The 20,338-nt window shown below is 44.9% G+C and overlaps 3 protein-coding genes across 4 annotated transcripts; 2 read left to right on the forward strand and 1 right to left on the reverse strand.

The window, feature by feature from the left end:
• The first annotated feature begins 3,772 nt into the window (after window positions 1-3,772).
• On the forward strand, window positions 3,773-5,491 carry LOC103715055 (zinc finger (C2H2 type) family protein). Its single transcript, XM_088710650.1, has one exon. The coding sequence runs from the start codon at window positions 3,923-3,925 to the stop codon at window positions 5,057-5,059; it is 1,137 nt and encodes a 378-aa protein (XP_088566776.1). The 5' UTR covers window positions 3,773-3,922; the 3' UTR covers window positions 5,060-5,491.
• Window positions 5,492-7,063: 1,572 nt separating this feature from the next.
• On the reverse strand, window positions 7,064-10,780 carry LOC103715053 (EKC/KEOPS complex subunit tprkb-like protein). The gene is made up of 6 exons (XM_008802559.4): window positions 10,518-10,780; window positions 8,641-8,707; window positions 8,301-8,423; window positions 8,128-8,211; window positions 7,421-7,507; window positions 7,064-7,310 (listed from the first exon to the last, which is right to left on the reverse strand). The coding sequence occupies exons 1-6, from the start codon at window positions 10,583-10,585 to the stop codon at window positions 7,224-7,226; spliced, it is 516 nt and encodes a 171-aa protein (XP_008800781.1). The 5' UTR covers window positions 10,586-10,780; the 3' UTR covers window positions 7,064-7,223.
• Window positions 10,781-16,607: 5,827 nt separating this feature from the next.
• On the forward strand, window positions 16,608-19,582 carry LOC120103651 (Tetratricopeptide repeat (TPR)-like superfamily protein). 2 transcript variants are annotated; one of them, XM_039132232.3, is made up of 3 exons: window positions 16,608-16,743; window positions 16,917-18,491; window positions 18,825-19,582. In XM_039132232.3, the coding sequence occupies exons 2-3, from the start codon at window positions 16,963-16,965 to the stop codon at window positions 19,060-19,062; spliced, it is 1,767 nt and encodes a 588-aa protein (XP_038988160.1). In that variant the 5' UTR covers window positions 16,608-16,743; window positions 16,917-16,962; the 3' UTR covers window positions 19,063-19,582. The 2 variants fall into 2 exon arrangements, with proteins under 2 accessions (XP_038988160.1, XP_038988162.1); XM_039132234.3 differs by having other exon boundaries at window positions 16,611-16,743; window positions 16,935-18,491.
• The last annotated feature ends 756 nt before the right edge of the window (window positions 19,583-20,338 follow it).

Genomic DNA, 20,338 nt, shown 5'->3' on the forward strand with positions numbered 1-20,338 from the left:
ATCAGCCAACCTTCTGACCTTGTCCCAAACTCTGCCATGTTCTATCAGCAGCTTGCTGCTACAGAGACAGGACCAATCATTGAAAACATGAAGACCTTCGGATGCAATTGACTGGAGGGATGCCTGCAATAGAATTACCTAGCCTTGTTTCGTGCTTTTCTGAACTGCACACTAATGATTTCTGGAATACACCCGGAGGTTCAAATGAGCTGTATGTATTTTATGCAAGGATCTGTAGGTAGCAAAATTTGTTTGGATGATGTCTATGGAAGCCTATGCGATCTTCGAAAGTCATATTTGGCAGAAAGATTTGGTCATATTACTGCTTGCGAGACATCTAGCATCTATTAAAAGTTCTTCTATTAGAGTGTGATGAATGGCCTTTATCCTCATTTTAGCCATTCTCAATATCAGTTCGAGGTTATACTTTTATTTGAAGAAGTGATGAAGCACGTCGATTTCTCAGCTTGTGCTCTATCAGATTTTTCTCCTGGTAATGTCACATTCTTGTCTCAAGAAACTGAACTTAGCTGCAGCGCATGTAAATTATTACCTTGAACTCCAAACTGCTACAAAATCTTCGGCAACTTTGCTTCAAGATAGTTCTTGATTTTTTGCAATTCCCTTAAATTTTTTTATTTATTTATCTTTCTATGATGAGCATCATTATATAGTCAATTCCAGTGATTCATATAATAACTTGTGGTAAGACATGCTCTTAAACCTTGTAAATCTAATGTTTGATTGTTCCTCTCATTTTACTAAGAAGGTTATGTTATCGACTAATGCAGAAAATGTATCTTTGTACTCATCCTTTTATTGATGATTAAGTTCAACTCAACTTTCATGCATCCGCTAAGCGTCACATAAACTCTAAATTCTAAAATTGTGATTTGCATTGATGTGGCATGTATTATTAAATACCACTAACCTCTTTAAGAATGAATTACCAGGTTTCTTATATCTCATATCTGCTTGAAGGTGGTAATGTCATGCGGGGAACACTCGTACCATCATTTAAAGAGCAGTACCAGTCTCCTTCACCGCCCCTCGTGTTCCGCTGAATTACATATTAGCTTGGCCCCCCCAGTATAGATCCTGCAAGCAAAAAATGAGCTGATGGACTGATTCTAATTATTCTACCCTCTTCCTCCCTCCCCCCTCGGCCCATTATGTCTAATGATGTTGTCATTGTCCAGGTATTTGATATGAGCAGAGCTTTGATTACCTGTGCTTGTTTACATAGGATCTGTGGCCTCTTCTTGTTCTTCTTCATTTCTTCATGTTTCTGACTGTTGGGGGGAATAAAGTTTCCCCCCAAATGACATAAATGCCCCTAAGAAGCCGTACAACTTCCGACCCCGGACAGCCGAAGTCAGCGTCCGACCTCGGAACGCTCGGCCACAAGACGACCGACCCCGAAACCTCCGACCTAAGAGAAACCCCGATGTCCGAGGACCGTACTCTAACACCCCTCCGGCATTTATTGCGCATGGCCGCTGTAATCTTCCGGCACACTCAACAATAAATGCGGATCTCCGGCTTACTCCACCATTAATGCGGATCTCCGGCTTATTCCATAATAAATGCGGATCTCCGACTTACTCCACAATAAATGCGCATGGCTCCTGACATCTACGGATCCCCAGCTCTCCACGGCAAATCGACCCAGCAGGGTCTAGTCGACTATGATAAGTCTCTGATCTCGGCCATACCGCCGACATCAGTGCAATGATTCGCCTGACCGAGCGCCGACCTGAACAACATGCCAAGCCGTACTACGGCCTCGCCCTGTTACATCACAGGTAAACCGACCCCCGCATATAAAAGGGAGCCTTGGCCTCTCAAGAGGGGATTGGAACATTCATACACCCAAAAATCACTGTTTATCTCCTTCTCCCCACTATTTGCCCCCTCCCTGACTTGAGCGTCGGAGGGCCGGCGCCGGAGAACCCGGCCACCGGTTCGTGTGCAGGCACCCGGACGGAGGACGCCGCCAGCCAACGGATCGCCGCCCCGCTGCGAGGACCTGCTGTTCCTTCTCTCCGACCGCCCCGGACGGAGGACGCCGCCCGCCGACAGACCGCCGCCCCGCCGTGAGGACTAACAGTCGCTCCCTCTCCTCGACCGAAGATTGCCCCCGGGTCCAATTTCCAGCAACACTGACCATCCTCCTCTAGTTCCTTTCTTTAATTCATATTTCGAAGTCCATAGACCCATGCCGATCATTAAATTCAGGGTTTTTTTCCTTGTTTTTGGATTAATCTGATCAGATAATAAATTTCCTTCTGCCATCTCCTCCTCCTCCTTTAGGTTTCTTATTTCTAAATTCTTCACTGAAATCCTATCTTTAAAAAAATTAGAAACACTTCAGTGAATTTGATCTCTATATCTCCCGTAGTCTGGTCTTCTGTTCCTTCCAATTTTTCTAGTTTGATATTTGTTTCGAATTCTCTATTTTTAGTTGGATTTATCTAGTTCTGAGTTATTGCAATTGTTGTTGAAGGAGGGAAAAAAAAGGACCATCAAGTCGATGCCTATTAATTTGATTTTTATTGATTCATGTTTGAAGAAAAATCAAGTGGATTGCTGAAGGCTTATCTTTCTATGTCATTCCCCTGCAGAAAATTATCGGGATCTCCAGATTCTCCACTTCCACTCGATCGATTGACTGAGTCGTTTGTCCTAGAGTTTGGGCTCAACCTGGTCCCTTTTTGGGTCATGGGGCTCCATAATTAAAGCAATCAAATTTTCTCTTAGCAGTGTTTATGCACCATCACCTACCAGAAAAGACTCGGTTGAAAGACTCGGTTGCTGTCGTGTTGTGGCAGTGATAGCAGGGTATCAGGGTATATTTTGTTAAAAAAAGAAAAAGAGGAGGAAGGAAGAAAGAAAAGAGTGATTGCATGTGATATGGAGTCCAGAAGGCGCCACATGACAGCATCCGATGTGTATCGCGACCGAAACGAAGGATGAAGGGATCGGTCGCAATTCCATGCTCGGGGACACATGAGCCCTGCAGGTCCGACGGATAAAGAAAGTTGATGCTGATGCCACATCCTCCGACAAGAATAAATAAATAAATAAAATGTAGCGCCAGGTGGTCTGTCCTGGTTCGATGTGTCGAGCTCTTCCGGTACGGAAGCCTCGCACGTCGTGCAGGACGTAGCTAAATAATCCACAGGAACGCTGCGGACGTTCTAAGGCTGACTCGTCCACCTCGGGCATTTTCATCGGAGCGATTAGCTCGAAGCGAGAATGATGAGGACCGGGCGTGCATCGAGTCGGACTCAAACCACGGCCAAAGAGTAGGCTTAGTGCGGCATCAGTTCTACCGATTTGGTTCGCGGACCGACGAGATATGCGCCTTCGTGTTAATTAATGCTGAGAGATGATTCAAGGTTCGCCAGTGTAACGTTATCAAACAAATACAGAGACAGGTCAGCCGACGACGTATTTTATCCCCGGACAGGGGTTGTATCTTTCGCGCAAAAGAATGATCGATATTCTTTAGCGATTTCGACTGTTGGATCGCGCAGCAAGTCGCTTCAAGGTCTGTACAGAGACGGAGGGCGAGCAAAGGCGTTCGGACTGTGCATTGTGCTTTAAGAAGATCGTTCGTTCTTTTGCGCAAAAGATTACAGCCCGAAGGGATCCTTCCTCGCCACCGACGACTTGCAACTTTATTCGACCCCTCAAGACTCGTGAGCCCACCACCTCTTCCTTTCTTTTCCTTTCCTACTCTCTTTCTTCCTTTCTTCCCCCGTTAACCACGAGCAATCCCCCTTCCCTTTCAGTGCCCTGTCTCTCAGCTGCTTTTCAGACGTCTTTTCTGCCACAGACACTCTCATCCTTCTTCTTCCTCTTCGTTGGATGGCCTTTGACCTCTTCCAACTCCTCCTCATGGTGATCCTATGATCAAATGGCGGCCGTACGATCATTCTTCAACGTCTTCCTCTCCCTATTCCTCCTCCTCTTGCTCAACCTCGGCTGCTGCTGCTCCACGCCAACACCAAACCCCAATACAGACCAACAACAATCCCCGCCAAAGAGGAGGAAGATCTCCCCGCACTCCCCCTCCTCACCTTCCTCCGCCTCCGCTCCAAAAACCCGCAAAGCCCTCTCCCTCTCCGTTCGATCCTATCTCGGCCGTCTCTTCTCCTCCTCCTCCTCCCGCAAGCCCAAGGAGGATCGATCCCCGCACCTGCTCATCTCCCCACCGTCTCCTACAATAACGAAGCCGATTCCGCTATCGCCCGATGTGTCGGCCGAGAAGGCCGCGTCCGTGTCCAAGCCCGAAATGTCGGCGGCCGTGCATTCCTCCTTCGCCTCCCGGGGCGACGTCTTCCCCTGCCCGGCCTGCGGCGAGGTCCTGAGCAAGCCCCACCTCCTCGACCTCCACCAGGCCGCCCACCACTCCCTCTCCGAGCTCTCCGACGCCGACTCCGGCAACAGCATCGTCCGCATCATCTTCCTCTCCGGCTGGAGTGGGAAATCATCCCCCACCATCCATCGCATCCTCAAGATCCACAACGCCCCTCGGACTCTCGCGCGGTTCGAGGAGTACCGCGATACCGTCCGGTCGAGGGCGTCGCGGCGCGGCGGCGACGAGCGCTCCATCGCGGACGGGAACGAGCGGCTGAGATTCTACTGCTCCACAATCCTGTGCTCGCTGGGGCGAGACGGGGTGTGCGGGAGCCCCTATTGCAGCGCGTGCGGGATCGTGCGGCACGGGTTCGCGGGGAAGCAGGCGGAGCTGGACGGCATCGCGACCCACGCTACCAGCTGGGCCGCGCACGTCTCGCTGCCGGAGGACCTGGAGCGCGAGTTCGCCTACCTGCACGTGCGGAGGGCGATGCTGGTGTGCCGCGTCGTGGCGGGGAGGGTCGCGCGCGACGGCGGAGGCGCGGCGGCGGCGGAGGAGGAGGAGGAGGAGGAGAAGGGGACCTCCCTGTTCGACTCGGTGGTGCCGGCTGGGCGGAGCGGCGGGGACGAGGAGCTGCTGGTGTTCAATCCCAGGGCGGTGCTGCCGTGCTTCGTCATCATATACGCTGCATGATCTCACGTGAACCGTCCGACACCCAGTCGGTGATGTGTGGGTCCTAGTAGCACAAAAAGTTCGCTCCTTTCCCCTGTGAGATGCCTTTTTATCCGTTCGTCTTTTTTTTTTTTTTCCTTTGTTTGCGGTGACATGGTGTCCTCCGGCTGCAGAACTTAACGGTGGTTGATTAGCTTGCGTTGCGTGTTTGTCTAGATCTGACGGCTAAGGGTGTCGCGGCACGTTAGGATGTTCGTCAGTTCTTTCAAATAATAATGGTATTTTACAAAGTAAGTAGAGAATTAGAAAAACTATAATGTGTGTCATGTATTATTTGGTGGTTGTTCCATTCGCCATAGTTGGAGCATATACATAGCAGGCTGGATCAGGCTGTCCTTCAGTCAAGCCTATCTTTATTTTGCTTTTGAGATGTATCATATTTCACATCTGATATTTTAAGGTCTTCTGTAGTGCCTTTCTGGTAGTGGATTGCTTTTGAATTCACCAAGGAAAACAGCGTTTGAAGGTATATCTTCCCACAGTTAAAAACTGACTTGAAATTTTATCCCAAAAAGGCAAAAAAAAGGCAAAGGCAAACTTGAGTATGGAAAAAGCCACATGAGCTCTGAGCACTCGCTGATGCTGTAGGCGACACATCCGATCTTGCGGCCATGTGCGCCAGCTGTGGGCCTTTTTTTTTTGGGGGGGGGGGGGGCGCTGCCCTTTACGACCAACTTGATGCCCATGATCTTGCAGTGGCGGAAGACGATCCGCCTGGAAGAGGAAGGTAAACAAGTCGCATATCTTCGTGCATCAAATGCAGGAACGTGCAATCATGGTGCTAGGGTTGCACCTACTATGCTTCTTCGACATGGGTCGTATGCGAGCGTGTATAGTGTTCAAAAGCCAGTAGATATTGATTATTTTGGATGCAGCCTTTGCGCTTTATCATATAAAGAAAATGTACCGTATACAATTTACTTGAATGCTGAGAACTTTTGTTTTTTTTCTTTTTTTTATGCCCTTCTTTTATATCAAGAAGAGAGAGAGAGAGAGAGAGAGAGAGAGAGACCATACATAGGCATCTGCTATTCATGCACTTTTTAGCTTTCTCTTTCTTTTAAGCAACTGCATTTATAACCATACAAACATCATAATTGCTCACAAGGACAGCTCTGCTCTCTCCCGATTTCTCAAGTAAGATGATATAATTTTTGTTTTAAAAAAGATGTCAGAATTGGGCCGGTCTAATTGGATAGAGGTGGGGGGTCCTAATGTAACCCAGCAGTGTGATTGGAGTCCACCACTCTCGAAGATCAAAATTTCTGAGAAGATGCCGGCTCAATTTGTTTGCAGAGCCTCGCGCGGCCGTGCTGTAAACCTGCGTTGAAATCGTCATCTTCCTGTGGCTTTCTACCTGGTAGAACTTTTCAATGAATATCTACGAGGATAAGATCCGATTTACCGGACAGGACGCTGGGAAATTTTCATCTTTAAATCATTCAAACAGGGATATTGACATCCTATTCACAATATTTGAAATGGAGTTTAATAAGTTTGCTGGACATCGATATCAAAACAAAAGGAGACCGTTCGGTGGATTGCGGGATACGGAAACAGGCTGTATAACACGAACTAAAGAGGTCCGAGAATACACGGGAACAAGGATTGCAAACAAGCGGTAGAACGACGCACGGAACAGAAGCTTCCATGCTTTCAATTCGAGAGGAAAAGTAGTGGCAGAAGAAATAAGAGATTCTTCTTCTTTTTTTTTAAAAAAAAAAAAGGGGAAAAAGGAATCTGGAAGCCTTATAAAGTTATAAGAAAAGTGCAGGCAGGATCTAACCTTGTCTCCCGACCTAGAGCCTGGAGAACCCTTGCTTCAAACTACCTTACCAACCACCACCAAGTGAAGCAGTTCAATAATCTGTCTGGATAGACCACCAGCCCTTTTCAGCTAACTGAAATGAAGGGCAGGCCTGGTTGATGCAGTTAATCTGACAATTTATCATGCATCGAGTGTCATAGCCAAAGGTTTCATATCTTGCAGATTTCCAATTTCATGCTCATGCACCTTCTTCCAATTTCAGTTAAGAACATGCAAAAGAGGCGTGCAGATGATACATACTAATTTCCATAAGCAAATGATCGATAGCCCAGCTTACATGTCGATCCTTGAAAATTCTCACAGGGCATCTCGAGCTGCAATCCTGCAGGTGATTGCATCGGCGAGGGAAGATATTGCCAATTCCTGTGGGGATACTTTATAGTGCTGTAAAAGGTCAACGAAAAAAAAAACATCTTTATCATTATAGAGAAAAACAAAAGTGAGAAGAATACAGCATGGCCCAAAATAAATAAATAAACATATAAAATTCAAACCTTTTGGATCTGTGCATGGTTAGCTCTCCCTTCCAACTCTTCCAAATCAATCTCTTTGCCACTGATGAGCTTCTCAATATCCTTCATCTAGTAAAGTTGAAATTCTTTCTTAATGCAATATTAGACTATCGAAAATTTAAATGCAAATGGCAATACGATTGAACATCCCATGAAAAGAATAGGATGGTTAAAAAAATGGATAATGTAACTACTAACTACAGACAGATGAGCCCCGATCCTCTTATTGAACTTTCCGGTGATGGACAAGTAGGGCAATCAAAGAACAGTCCAATTTTAGATCATGGGGATAAATGTGGCCAATTATATGTCAATATATTCATAAATGTGGATATTTTGGTATCAGGGAAGGAGATGCAACTAGAAGCTGAAACTGTTAAAAAGTTGTGTTGCAGTATTGAGAAAACATCATCGTATTGCATTATCGAGAATACATCACAATTAACTGAAAGGCTTCCAATGCTGCTTGACGTTGAGTTATATTTGCAATCATAAAATTCCACTCAAGTTGTAAAATTCTACCATATATTTGCTCACTGCAAAATAAACATTAAGTTATATATTGAGCAATCACACATTCCGATGTTAAACGTACAAGTCATAACACATGTGCCACTTCATTCATATTATTCATATATTAAAAACTATTTCCAAGTAACATGCTGGGAATCTGAGCGCTTTCACAATACCTCATCATGAGAAGCACCAAAACGAGCTGCAAGAATGTAGGTTGTATCATCAGAAATTCCACATCTCTTCAAGGACTCTGTTATCTAGCAAAATATTAAATTTCACAGCAATTATTCAGCAGAACAACTAAGATAAATTGATCGAGCTGGAATGAACTACGGCAGATCAGTACATGCTTGGATCCAGAATAATTATAAACTAGCTCCGAATGAAGAGTACGCGTTGACAGTGATTCCCTTGATTTGGCAAGAAGTGCCTTATGCGCTGCTGCTAAAACAGGAAAGACATCCGGTATCTGTTCCATTAGCAATAAGAATGGCATCAGGATAAAATCTGCGCATGCTCACGGGAACAAATAGAAAGCTATACGCGGTATCACATGTACAATATGAATAAATTACAGGAATTTTACCATTAATAAATAGAAAGGAGGACAGTATTCTGTACATAAATAAAACATGGACAGATTAGTCTGAATCTAGCCTTAAAAAATAAAATGAAAAATAACATACAAGCGATGCATTGAGAAGGGCCACTTCTGGTTCTAGCCTTCCAGCCCGCATAGCATCAAGAAGCTCCCTGAAAATTAACAGTTCATAAAAATTATGATCTGATCATAATGGTCATTCGAAAAAGATAATAATACCAATCTCCTTTCCCTAAGCTTATTTAAGGCAATTCATTATATATGGCTGATTTTTCATGCCACAGATCAAAGACCTGGGCATACCAGCGTTGGTCGAAGAAACACAAGAAATTGAAGCTTCTTCCCAAGCCAGAGCCTCTGATAATCATTTGTGAGGTCATGGAACCCCAACAATGACCGTGGCCCTTCCTCCGTAGATGCATCACATAAAACTCTGCTTACCTTGCAGGTGATGCAAGGAGGACGGTCAGTGCCGCTAATTAAAATTTATTTATCTTGCCAATTATATGTCAATATATTCATAATTGTAAATATTTTGCTATAGGAAATGAAACCATCAGTTCATTATTTAAATAAGGAACCTAACAAACAATTTGTGCGTTTCATGTCTTTCTGTAAAGTACCAACCCTTCATATCCATATAGATATACACATAAATATTTAATGGACTTTGCCAGGCCATACAGTTCAGATAGGAAGGAACATTTTGATCTGCAAGGCCATATGGAGTGCTTAATGTACTGTAGCATTATGTATCAGTGTTGCATGGGCATGGATATTAGAATCAGACTCGGACATATATCCAAGCGATTGACTCGACAAAAGGGAAAAAGAGGGATATGGGGATATATAGAATAAATTACAATTTTAACTAATTTATATTTTATATCAAACAAATATCAACAAGATATTGTCCCTTAAGGTCTTCCAGTACATATGTTTATCATTCGAATTTCCAAGTAATTTAAGGATATAAGAAAGACAACAATTTGCATAACTATTTCAACACCTACATCCTTGACCAAACACCAGAAAGAACAAATGCTCCCTTCTAACAAGAAGGTGAAGAGTCAAACTCATTATTGGAAGACTCCAACTCCACACCAGTCTTTAAGAGTGGAGACCATAGAACTTCACAAGCATCCAGGTGTTCGATATATATCCGACTTGGAAACATGGATTTTTGGAGCCGAAAATATTATTTTCGGATTTTCATATTACACTGACTCAGTGTCCTGCTTGATCTCTATACACTCATTCAAACATTTTTTCCTTGGTGTTCTTGGTTGATTAACAAAATTAGTTCATCCATATCCTTACTGATTCTGCACATTCTCTAAAGGTCATGAGTAAAATTTCCTTTCTTCAGGATGACCATAATTTGTCTGGTGCATGTTCTAACAAAGGCATGCTTCTCATTTTTATGACTCATCGATGAGGCTGCACCTCTGATTGGCGTCCTCTGGAGGCATTTCTGTGTCATTTTGCATGGATTCTCATCCTCAATCATATAACATCACATAAATTTAATGGAAAGCCATGCTCATTGCATAGAAAAGAAGTGTTTGATGTTATTGAAAGAAAGGAACAAAATTTTGTGAAATGAATCATGACAAATTAAAAGCTATAATCAGAGAGCTCTGATTTTAAAAATAAGCTTAATTTGCTAATGTTTTTTCCCCCATTTTTTTTTTTTATAGATAGAGACGGATCATTTTAGTCTAAAGGCAGCAATAAGGTGCGACAAGCATGAATTCATCCAAATAGGGAGAGAAAGGATGCAACCATCAGAGGGGGATCGCATCGGCAAGATCATTCATTAGCGACCGGACGGGTATGAAAGCATCAGAACACATGAAAGAGGAGACATAAGAAGCAGATATGATCATCTTATTATTTGGAAAATAAGTAGGAGAGAGAGAGAAAGGGGGTGGAGGAAAGAGGGGGGGAAGAGAGGCTGACTTGCTGTTGGTGACGTCGGTGAAGAGGGCGAGGGAGAGACTGCTCTCGTTCACCTGGAAATCCTTCATCGCTCTCTTCGCTCTATCTCTCTTTCTCTCCTAGGCTTCGAGGAAGGCAGGAAGAGGAAACCTGGCTAACGATGTGATCTGATAGCGCACGTAGTCGACGCGTTGAGCAACGCCGAGGTGGAGCTCCCGCCGAGGGCGATGGAGAAACCTCAAGAAGGAAGCCGGTGCCCTTGTGGGTACCGCAAGGGCCGATACGTGGTCTAGGTTGGGCCCGGTGCCCTTGTCGCCATCCAGAGCCCGTCTATGAAAACTGAAAAGCCTGGCCCGAGCCCAACTCGACGAATGAAGAACAACGGGAGGGAAGACGGCGACGGCTGCTACAAATCTAAAATACCATAAAAACCTACCATGCTGAGTTTGATCTAATGATTCTAGAGTGGAGTGAGTTCATCCTTCCACAAATATACACCTTCATACATGGCTGCCTCAAGCTGGGAGAAAATTTAAAGGAGATTTATATGTCGACCAGATCATCCAACATGGAAAGACTTGGAGTTCCAACTGGCTTGTCGGCATTGTATTTTGGCAAGATGTTTTATTCCCAGCAAGCGATTTGATTAGAATCTACCTAAAGGATCCCGAAAATTACCAACAGGACCACATTATCAATTTTTTATATTTTCTTTTTATGATGTAAAGAGGAGGCAAAAGGAGCCACCCAGCTTTTATTGAAGATTAATCAAACTTACAACAGAGATGAGAGGCGGAAATGAATTATATTGACAAGAGAGAAAGGGAACAAATTTGAGAAAAAAAATCACGAAATATATTTTTAACATTAAAGACTTGCGGACAAAATATTTCTTTTAAAAAAAAAAGTCAAGTTTTTTTTTTTTTTGGTAAGTCGGCTGCTCATATAGCTCATATATGAGCATAATCAGCTACATTACTACCAAGAACGCTACATAAAATTGAACGAGCAGAAGGAACTAAACTGAAGGAGTTAAGTTTCAAATAGTGGCATATGTACGTATGGACATGCGTGCACTCGCACACCAACAATTGAATTATGGCATGTACCTGAGCTCCCCACACGAACCCGCATTCTCTTGCCGTGGATAAAGAAAAGTAGAAAACTCTTGAACCATCATTGTTGGTTCAACGGTCTCCAGTAATAAAAAGAAAGCTCTTCTCTTATGAAGAGTTCAAAAACGAAAATTAACTATATATTGATCATGGCAGTTAGATCTACTCTTAAAGCATTAAACAACTTTTTCATTTTTCAAAAATGTCAAAATTATTATCTTATATTCTCCAAAAAAAGAAAAAAGGGAGTCCAAGCAAAAAGTGCAAAAAGTGCAGACTGGCCGAGATTAATGCTTCCCTTGATATAGAGTCCAAGAAACGTAAAAAGATGTCATATGGCCAACAGAATCGCATGAGATCTGAAAAGCCAATACGCAGGCCTGCTTTCTGAATGGAATTTTTACAGCCGTATGTGTTCGAAATTAACCTGCGACCGCTCGCTGTAATTAGAAGAGAGAGAGAGAGAGAGAGAGAGAGAGAGCTCTAAAACGATCACAGCCATCAGATTTTGAACTCCTCAAAAAAATCTAACTTGCCGTTGTTCCGCTTAACACCAAGATATTGTAAAGCAAAGAGTATCAAGTAAGCCTAAAAATTGCAGCTAAATTCTTATTCTTTTGCTATTTCAAGAAAGGATATATGTGAAATGATAGCGAAAGAAAGTGGATAAAGCTACCTCTTTCTCGAAAATAGCTCGAATTTTTTGTTACTTTTCATAAAGTATATTCAGACTATTGTTGCATGCAGGTTGTTCGAATTTTTTGATTGTAATGGTGTTTGGTCATGTAATTTAGAACTGTGTTTGCATAATATATAACGCGCGGCGAGGTTATTGAAAAATTGAAATATTGAAGAGTCATCTCAAGCAAACCTTGCGTGGAAAAGATTTGGGCAAACTTAAATATTTCGTGGGATTAAATTATGCAATCTCATACAGAAGGATGTGACTAATTTATTACATGCAGACCCGAATGTAATGTCCAAAGCTTTCATCTGCAACATGCACGTTCTTGGATCACGAGAAGGAAAGAATTAGTCCGAGGGTGCCCCCATTGGAGCAGGCTTGGATTTTTTTGCTGTAGTAAATGATGAGAAGGAGCCAGAGCATCTGGGTTTCAAACCACATGCGCGTTTTTAGTTTCGGCGTCCGCACTGGCGGAGAGCTGGGCCGGAAATCATCCCGCTGCGGTCCAGCGGCGAAGGGCCGCATCCCTGAGCGATCCGCAATGAGAGGTCGAGATCCGTCCTGGGTCCCCACCCTCGCAAGGCAGGCGTGATGCGTCACGACGCCATGTACATCTATGTGCATTGGACGTCACGACCCACCTTTAATTTTATTAAATTAAAAAGAGCACCCAAAAAAAATCTACCCCCCACCTTTAAAAAATTCCTTCATACAAAAATTAAACGGATCCTTTTGGACCAGCATGCATCAGCTGCAATTCCATGGTTTGACTTGGATCATGAACAAGCTGTCTCAAGCGATAAAACTCATGATGCTAGTTTTCTATAGTAGAAAATTTTAAAAATATCCACTCATTTGAGAGATCAAAATTATTTTTTTCTTAGCATATAACTCTTGTCAGATGATTCATCAAGATCAAGCTCCAAACTCATAGGACCTTATGGCTCCTCTTTGAGTGGATATTATATTGCTTAAGGATAGTTTGGACATTTTTTAGTTAGTTTTTGGTATGGCATTTAAGTTCCATTTAAGTTAATAATTTGATTAATATTTTTTGAATTATGAATTAAAGAATTAGATAAAAATAAATCTCAAAAGTAAAAATAGAATTTTCAAATTACTGAATATTAGTATAATTTATTTCTAATTTTATAATTTATTAATTATTTAGAAGTTATTTTGATTTTTTACGTGGGATAAATGGATTTGCTAACATCGTTTATTTAGATTGGATGGATGCAGCCCGTAATTACAAGAAATATATATTTTTAAAAAAAATATAATTTATTAAAAAATAAATTTTAAAGGTCACACTATATTTGTTCTTTACCGTACTCTCGCCCTCCAAAAATCAGGGGAGAGAAAGACGGATGGGAGGGAAGGGACGTTAGCGCGAGAGTCTGTCGGCCCCTCCTGAAGGAGTCGCCGTCTGGAGCGCGAGATCACGTGAAGCACCGCGGTCACGTCGTTCTTCCCAACGCTCGCCTGACCCACACCTAAAGTTACCCCCCTTTAACTTTGCAACCAGCGTCTCTTCTCGCCTCTTCTGGCAGTCGGGTTTTTCCAATGGCATGTAAAAGCGACCCATATATATATATATATATATATATATATATATATATATATATATATCAATTAATTAGGCATACTTTTGCTTCCATGTAGGTACAGAGAAAGAAAGGGAGGGAGGGGGGATGAATTCCTGATCCAGAAAAGAATATATAATATTAATAATCCAATCTTTCTGCCTAAATTATATGTTTTGATTTTCACTATCTAATAAGTGATCAGAAAAGGTACGCTGCTTTTGTTTTTATTTTTCTCAAAAGTAAAATTAATTGTTGATTAAAAAGGAGAAAGTGCGCATAAGTGTTTAACTTTTGTTTTTTAAAGTACTTTTTTCTTTTCAGCACCTTGTTGGATGTTAAATCTTTTAACTTAATCTCATTCTTCTGAACCAACAAAATAAGATTTAATTATCACTTCAGAAAGTCACCATCATTTGGCAGAACTTTTGGGCTCTGCCAAACGGGCCTTAGTCACCCGATGGATGCAACTATAATTTAGCATCTTTTCTTATCACCGGATGCAACTATAATTTAGCATCTTTTCTTATCACCCAGCGTAACGCGAGCCGTCCATTCTTTAGCATTTTCGGATATTTCCTTTACATTCTTGTCTACATTATACACCCAATTGAATGCAACATCGCGTTGCCCCGACATTACCTTTTCGCAGGCACATCATACGAGAGCCAATCCATTAACAAGCGAGCAAAAATGGTTGCAAAGTCGGCGTCTCGCCACCAAGGTGGTAGCCTAGTGGTACTGGACAGCAATTCTAACCACAAGGTCCCAAGTTCGAATCGCTGCGGCGACGATTAAATTGTGGACCGGAGCTCACTACTTTGGCCACTGCTTGGACTTGTGGTGTAGGACCGCTCTTGAACCGCTAGTAGCCGGGGTCGTGCCGGGTGTGACGTACTCACACGTGGGACTCGAGCCAGAGCTCAGAGGAGTAGCTGAGCCGGGCCCACGGGTGGGGAGGGTATGAGTAAAACCGGTCGGGGTGCCCAACACACGGCCATTTCTGCCCGCATCGAACATTCTCCTGGCGGGGCGGGAGCCCAGTGGGGGCTGCTACGCGGGGGTGGGCTTGTCCCTTCCTCCCCCCTACCCCTTTTGCTTTAGCAAAAAAAAAAAAAAAAAAATTCGGCGTCTGCATGGAACCCCTCCCCATGTGAACCCCTCCCCATGTGTCACACGTGTGTGTTACCTAATTGCAATAGCACCCCCTATACAGATACACATGAGAAACCCAAAGTAGCACCTTCTGCTCATAAGGAAACTTTCCCACCCACTTTCGAAAGAATGCTTAGTACAACCCAACAGAACATTTAATGAATTTTGTCCTACCATTTTCCCCTACTATCTTGTGCAACCTTGTTCCAAAGATATGTTGTCACCCTACTCTTTTAAAATAGGAAAATAAATTACAGGTGGCAATCCGATTAGGTCGAATCAGATACAGATCAAATTGGATATAGGATCGATCAAAAATCTATCAATCTAGCTCTAACCTGTTTATTAAACGGCTCAAAAATTTAATTTCGAATTTGATTATTTCGTTAAACAGGTAATCCGATCCGATCTATCGAATCAAAAATTAAAAAGTCTAAGCAGGTTATGCATTGTCGCTCCTAAAATAAATATTGTCAAGTCCAACCCAATCGAGCAAACCCGGCACGATCCGCCTAAATCAAGACCTATTTGATTCAAAAATATTTCATTAAAATTTAGGATCATAACACAAACACTATAATTTATCTACATACGAGGTGGGATTCGCATTGGGTAGTTCTTGTAAAATTTGACCCGAACTCACTTTTGTAGACCGCCTCAACTTGATCAACTTTATCCTAGGATGATTCTAAACCTTAAAAATTAAGCTCGATCTTCAAGTACAAATTTCAATGGCACCGCCTATTCCGAACACCTGGCATCTGTGCTGGTGCATTACTTCTAGACAAGCGGAATCAAATTAAAGTAGGTAGCATATTATTGATTATGGGCTTCTGGAGAGCAAAAAGAAGGCCGACCTATCCGTGCCATGATTAAGACTAGGTTTTGATACAGTTTAAGGACCGAATTCAGAATCTTTAGTTGTTAACCGGAGATGTGTGATCATGGAACACCTGCCGGTTCATAATGACCGGCTAGCTTATTGGTAACTTGGAACATTCCACAGGAGTCTTTGTCCTGGCAAAAAGGAAACAAAAGAAAAGGAGGGACCGTGGAGGTAATTGGTGAAGACTACAGATACCTGCATCAAAGAAGAGGCGGCCATAACAAACAGCATCCAACGCTGGTGAGTCAAGTGGCCGCAAAGCTCCTAGTTTGTGATGGACACGTGGTTGGTCGGAGCGGAGGAGAAGCTTGGAGGATTCACGTCTTTCACCACGCGCTTATCCGGTACCGCGTGACCGGAAATTGACGCGCGTAACAAATATCTAGTGGTTTTTCGTTGTCCGATCAAAAAAAAAAAAATGAAGCTTATCTCACCGTACTAATCTGTATTCCCTAGTTTTTCCCACATTTTTAAATATGTTATATTTTTTTATTTTTCTGCGTCTACATGAAATCCACCAGCATTGCAAAGGGAGACGCAGCTGGCAGGCACAAACTAATCGTTTCGCCTTGTCTTTCGAGGGAAGGACCCACAGACTGTCAGATTACGACCAATAACAGAGTTGCACGTCATCTGTGTAGATCTTTTCCGTGAAATTGCTAGGCATTTTCGCTTCTCTCTCTCTCTCGCTCTCTCCATATATGGGAGAGCGGGCATGCCAGGCTGCGAGGCCATAGAGAAGAGCGGAGGAGCGTTGGTACGTGAGGCGGTTCGGGTGATTCCAGCAGTCATCCAGGCCAGTCGTCGTCGTCTTCCTCCGGTGGGTGGAAATAAATCGGCATCGGGGCCGAGCATCGACTCGGTCCCGGTGAAGATTAATTCCTTCTCGGTCTAATTTTTCTTTCAGTTCCTTCTTGCCTCCAGCTGTGCTCCTGGATCCATCTATTCGATGCATGCTTGCTTGACCTTGCCTCTGTTTGCTTTTTTCTGAAGTCCATCTTACTTTGGAAGGCCTGGGTTTCGATTGGGGTGGCCGGAAATGGGAGTTCAGGTCGCTGGGACCTGCTCGCATTGGTCGTCGCAGCTGTTGCCCGCCCATGCCCCCTCTTCTTCCTCCCACATTTTGGCCTCCTTTTTCTCCCCCCTCTGCTCCTGGGGAGGTGGAGGCATCATCTCCGGCGATCGCACCCTCCCGTATCACGTCGCCGACCACCACCGCCGATCGCCCTTCCTCGGGTCCAGGTTGCTGCCCAGGAATCGATCCTCGGAGATCCTGAAAGGAAGGGGAAGGCGAAGAACAGAGCAAAACCTACGGAGGGCTTCCAGCGCGAGCCTTGAAAGTTTCGCTTATAACAACGACGACGAGGAGGAATTCGTGACGAGGCTCCAGGAATTAGCCTTCCAACTCGAGCAACTAGAGGAAGACGATGGCACGGAATCCAGGATCCACTCTGAATCTAGGAGAAATCAAGAAGCAGAGAGCAGATGCGGCGCTAGTACTAGCTATGATGATGCCTTCTCCTCCACCTCCTACTCTTTTTCTTCTTCTTCTTCCCTACTATCCTCCTCTGAGCCCTCGGCCGATCACCCCTGTCTCTCCGGCTGGCTGGAGCCGCCGGACTGGCCGGCTAGCATGGAGCGGAATGCCAACAGCGTGGATCTGCCGCTCTCGCTGCGTATTATCAAGCGGAAGAAGCAGCAGCGGTGGGTGGAGGGGTCCTCGTTGAGGGAGGCGACTTGCTGCTCCGTGAAGAAGGCCTTCTCCTCCATGGTGTTCATCGTCCAGGAGCTTCATAGCTTCGCCCTGCAAATGCGACAGACCCTCTTCTACGAGGATATCCAGGGGATCCTAGCCAGGGTCCAGCAGGAGATCCATGCTTCCTTCGTCTGGCTCTTTCAGCGGATCTTCTCCTGCACCCCGACCCTCATGGTCTCCCTCATGCTCCTCCTTGCCAACTACACCGTCTACTCCATGGGCCACTCCGCCATCGCCGCGCCCAATTTTGCGCCGCCCCACCGATCGGCCGCCGTCATCACCCAGCACCAGCAGGAGAGTAAAAACCAGCCGAGGTTCGATCATTCCTCCATCAAAACATTCTCAGTCACCGGGAGAACGGCCGCCGTCGGAGGGAGCGGCGGAGGCGGCGGACGGAAGGTGAGGCCGGTGGCGGGGGCCACGGATGACGGACGCTCCGACGGATCCTCTTCGTCGTCGTACCGCAGCCACACGATTCCTCCCGACGGGATCGCGACGGCCCCGGCGACAGGAGGCGGAGAGGAGGAGAATTCGTCCGCTGCAGTGGAAGAGGAGGCGGCAAGGACTTGGAGCAAAACAGTGGAGGAAGCTTCTAGTATGCAAGCTAGCTCGAGGGACGGGGCGCTGATGGACCCCGACACGTTGAAGCGGCTGGTGTCGCCCGTTACGGTGGAGTTGGAACCGGATGAGTGCTCGGACTACCTGCGGACGGAGCTCAACTACGAGCAGTTTCTGGCCCAAGAGCCCGACAATCCCCTCCTCCTCTCCAACTTCGCCCAGTTCCTCTATCTCGTCCTCCACGACCACGACAGGTGATCTAATTTTCTAAGTACTCATAATAATTAATAATCACTTGATCCCTTGGTTTGGTGTCGCATAACAGTTCCGGGGATTGAGTATTTCTTTTGGAGCTCGAATGCTCGGCAGGTCGTTTCGACCCCATTTTTCGGCAGTCCTACATTTTCTTGGTTTACGTTTTAGCCGTCGATTATTATTAGTGGTGCCTTCTTCTTCGCACCTATTCGACGAAATTACCTGTGGAGATTGTTTGATGGTGTATTACGGTGGGACTTGTTTGTTGGCTTATTTTTGGTTTGGTCTGTCTGAGAAGATAGAACAATGGTGTTGGGTGATGGCATTTGCAGGGCCGAGCATTACTTCAAGAGGGCGGTGCGAACGGAGCCGGTGGACGCGGAGGCGCTCAGCCGTTATGCGAGCTTCCTGTGGCTAGCGCGGAAGGATCTGGCAGCGGCGGAGGAGAGCTACTTGGAAGCCATCGCCGCGGATCCCGGCAACACCGTCCACGCCGCCAACTACGCGCATTTCCTGTGGAGCACCGGAGGCGAGGACACCTGCTACCCTCTCGATGCCAACGATGCGTAGGCGGCGGCAAAGCAGCAGCGAAGAAAAGGGCGGCATTCGAGCGGCGGACAAAACATAAAGAAGGGGACATGGCATTTATATTAGTATGAGAATATCGTAGCAGCGAGATGTCGTACTTATACACGCTCGGAAAGGTGGTGGCAGCAATCATGCACCGCCTTCTCTTGGATTGTCAGGGACGCGGAGAGCGCGAGGTAGCGTTCATCCCGATCGAGGGAAATGATCCTTTGCGAGGGCATGAGCTGGGATGACTACCAGGCGGCAATTTTCTTCCCGTGGCGGGTGTGGCCCGGTGAGTCATGAGCTCTTCTTTTAAGACTTTTGCCTACTGGCGTGGGGATGGGTCCGCTGGCCTCTCGCCGCTGCTGCGTGATCTCCGTGCAAGACTTTTTGTGTATCTCTGTTCTCAAAAGAAAATACTGTGCATCTCTTGAGAACCGAGTGGGAGCCTACTCCCAAGTGGATTGCTTCTTGTAATTAGCACCGACTTTAAAAAACAGGAAAGTCTTCCTTGCTTCCATTCCGGCCGCGGCTATTTTTCTCAGCAAACTTGGCGTTCTCTCTACATTTTCCAGTCTTTTCATCCATCTAATAGGGTGGTGGTTGTGGAAAGCCTGGAGCTTCAGTTTGCCATCTCCAATTGGTGGGCATGTGACGAGCTTGCGAGCTGAAATGATGCAAACTGTGACTGCTCAATTTTGCTTGCAATACCAACGCCCTTTGCTCGGCCTAACCACCTTGAAATATATGGTGTCATTGATTTTTTAAAATATTTTTTTTGAAGTAAGGTTTTGATTGGACCATAATTTCGATACATACATAGGGTGCAGAAATTGAATTTAGAAGTTGTTTTTATTCCAAAGAATATTGCAAATCTATGTAACGATCCTCTTTTAAGATAATAACCACTATGATGAAACAATAAGATAACAAACAGAAAAGTTTCTACTGTTAATATAGGTATTGATGGGGGAAAAAGTGGACCACCACACAAGATACAATTAAAGCATCTGAATCCGACGGCAAGCGTAACCTCAACAAGCACGATCTCAACAGGCATGACCTCGGCAGGAACGGTTTTGGCACGCACGATCTCGGCTGAGCAAAACCGAATTGACCTCGGGCCGATCCCGACTCCACCAACAGTCAAGCCGGTCCGCCTAAGGAAAGGACCATCAAATCCTCCATATCCGGGATTAAATTCCGCCGTCTTTGCCACAACGGTTGTCAATATTTAAATCCATGCAATCTCAACCGATCGCCAGCTAGCCCGAAA

Source organism: Phoenix dactylifera, chromosome 14, assembly GCF_051530095.1.
Source record: "Phoenix dactylifera cultivar Ajwa chromosome 14, Ajwa_hap1_PhDact_Kaust_v1.1, whole genome shotgun sequence".
Taxonomy (NCBI): Eukaryota; Viridiplantae; Streptophyta; class Magnoliopsida; order Arecales; family Arecaceae; genus Phoenix; species Phoenix dactylifera.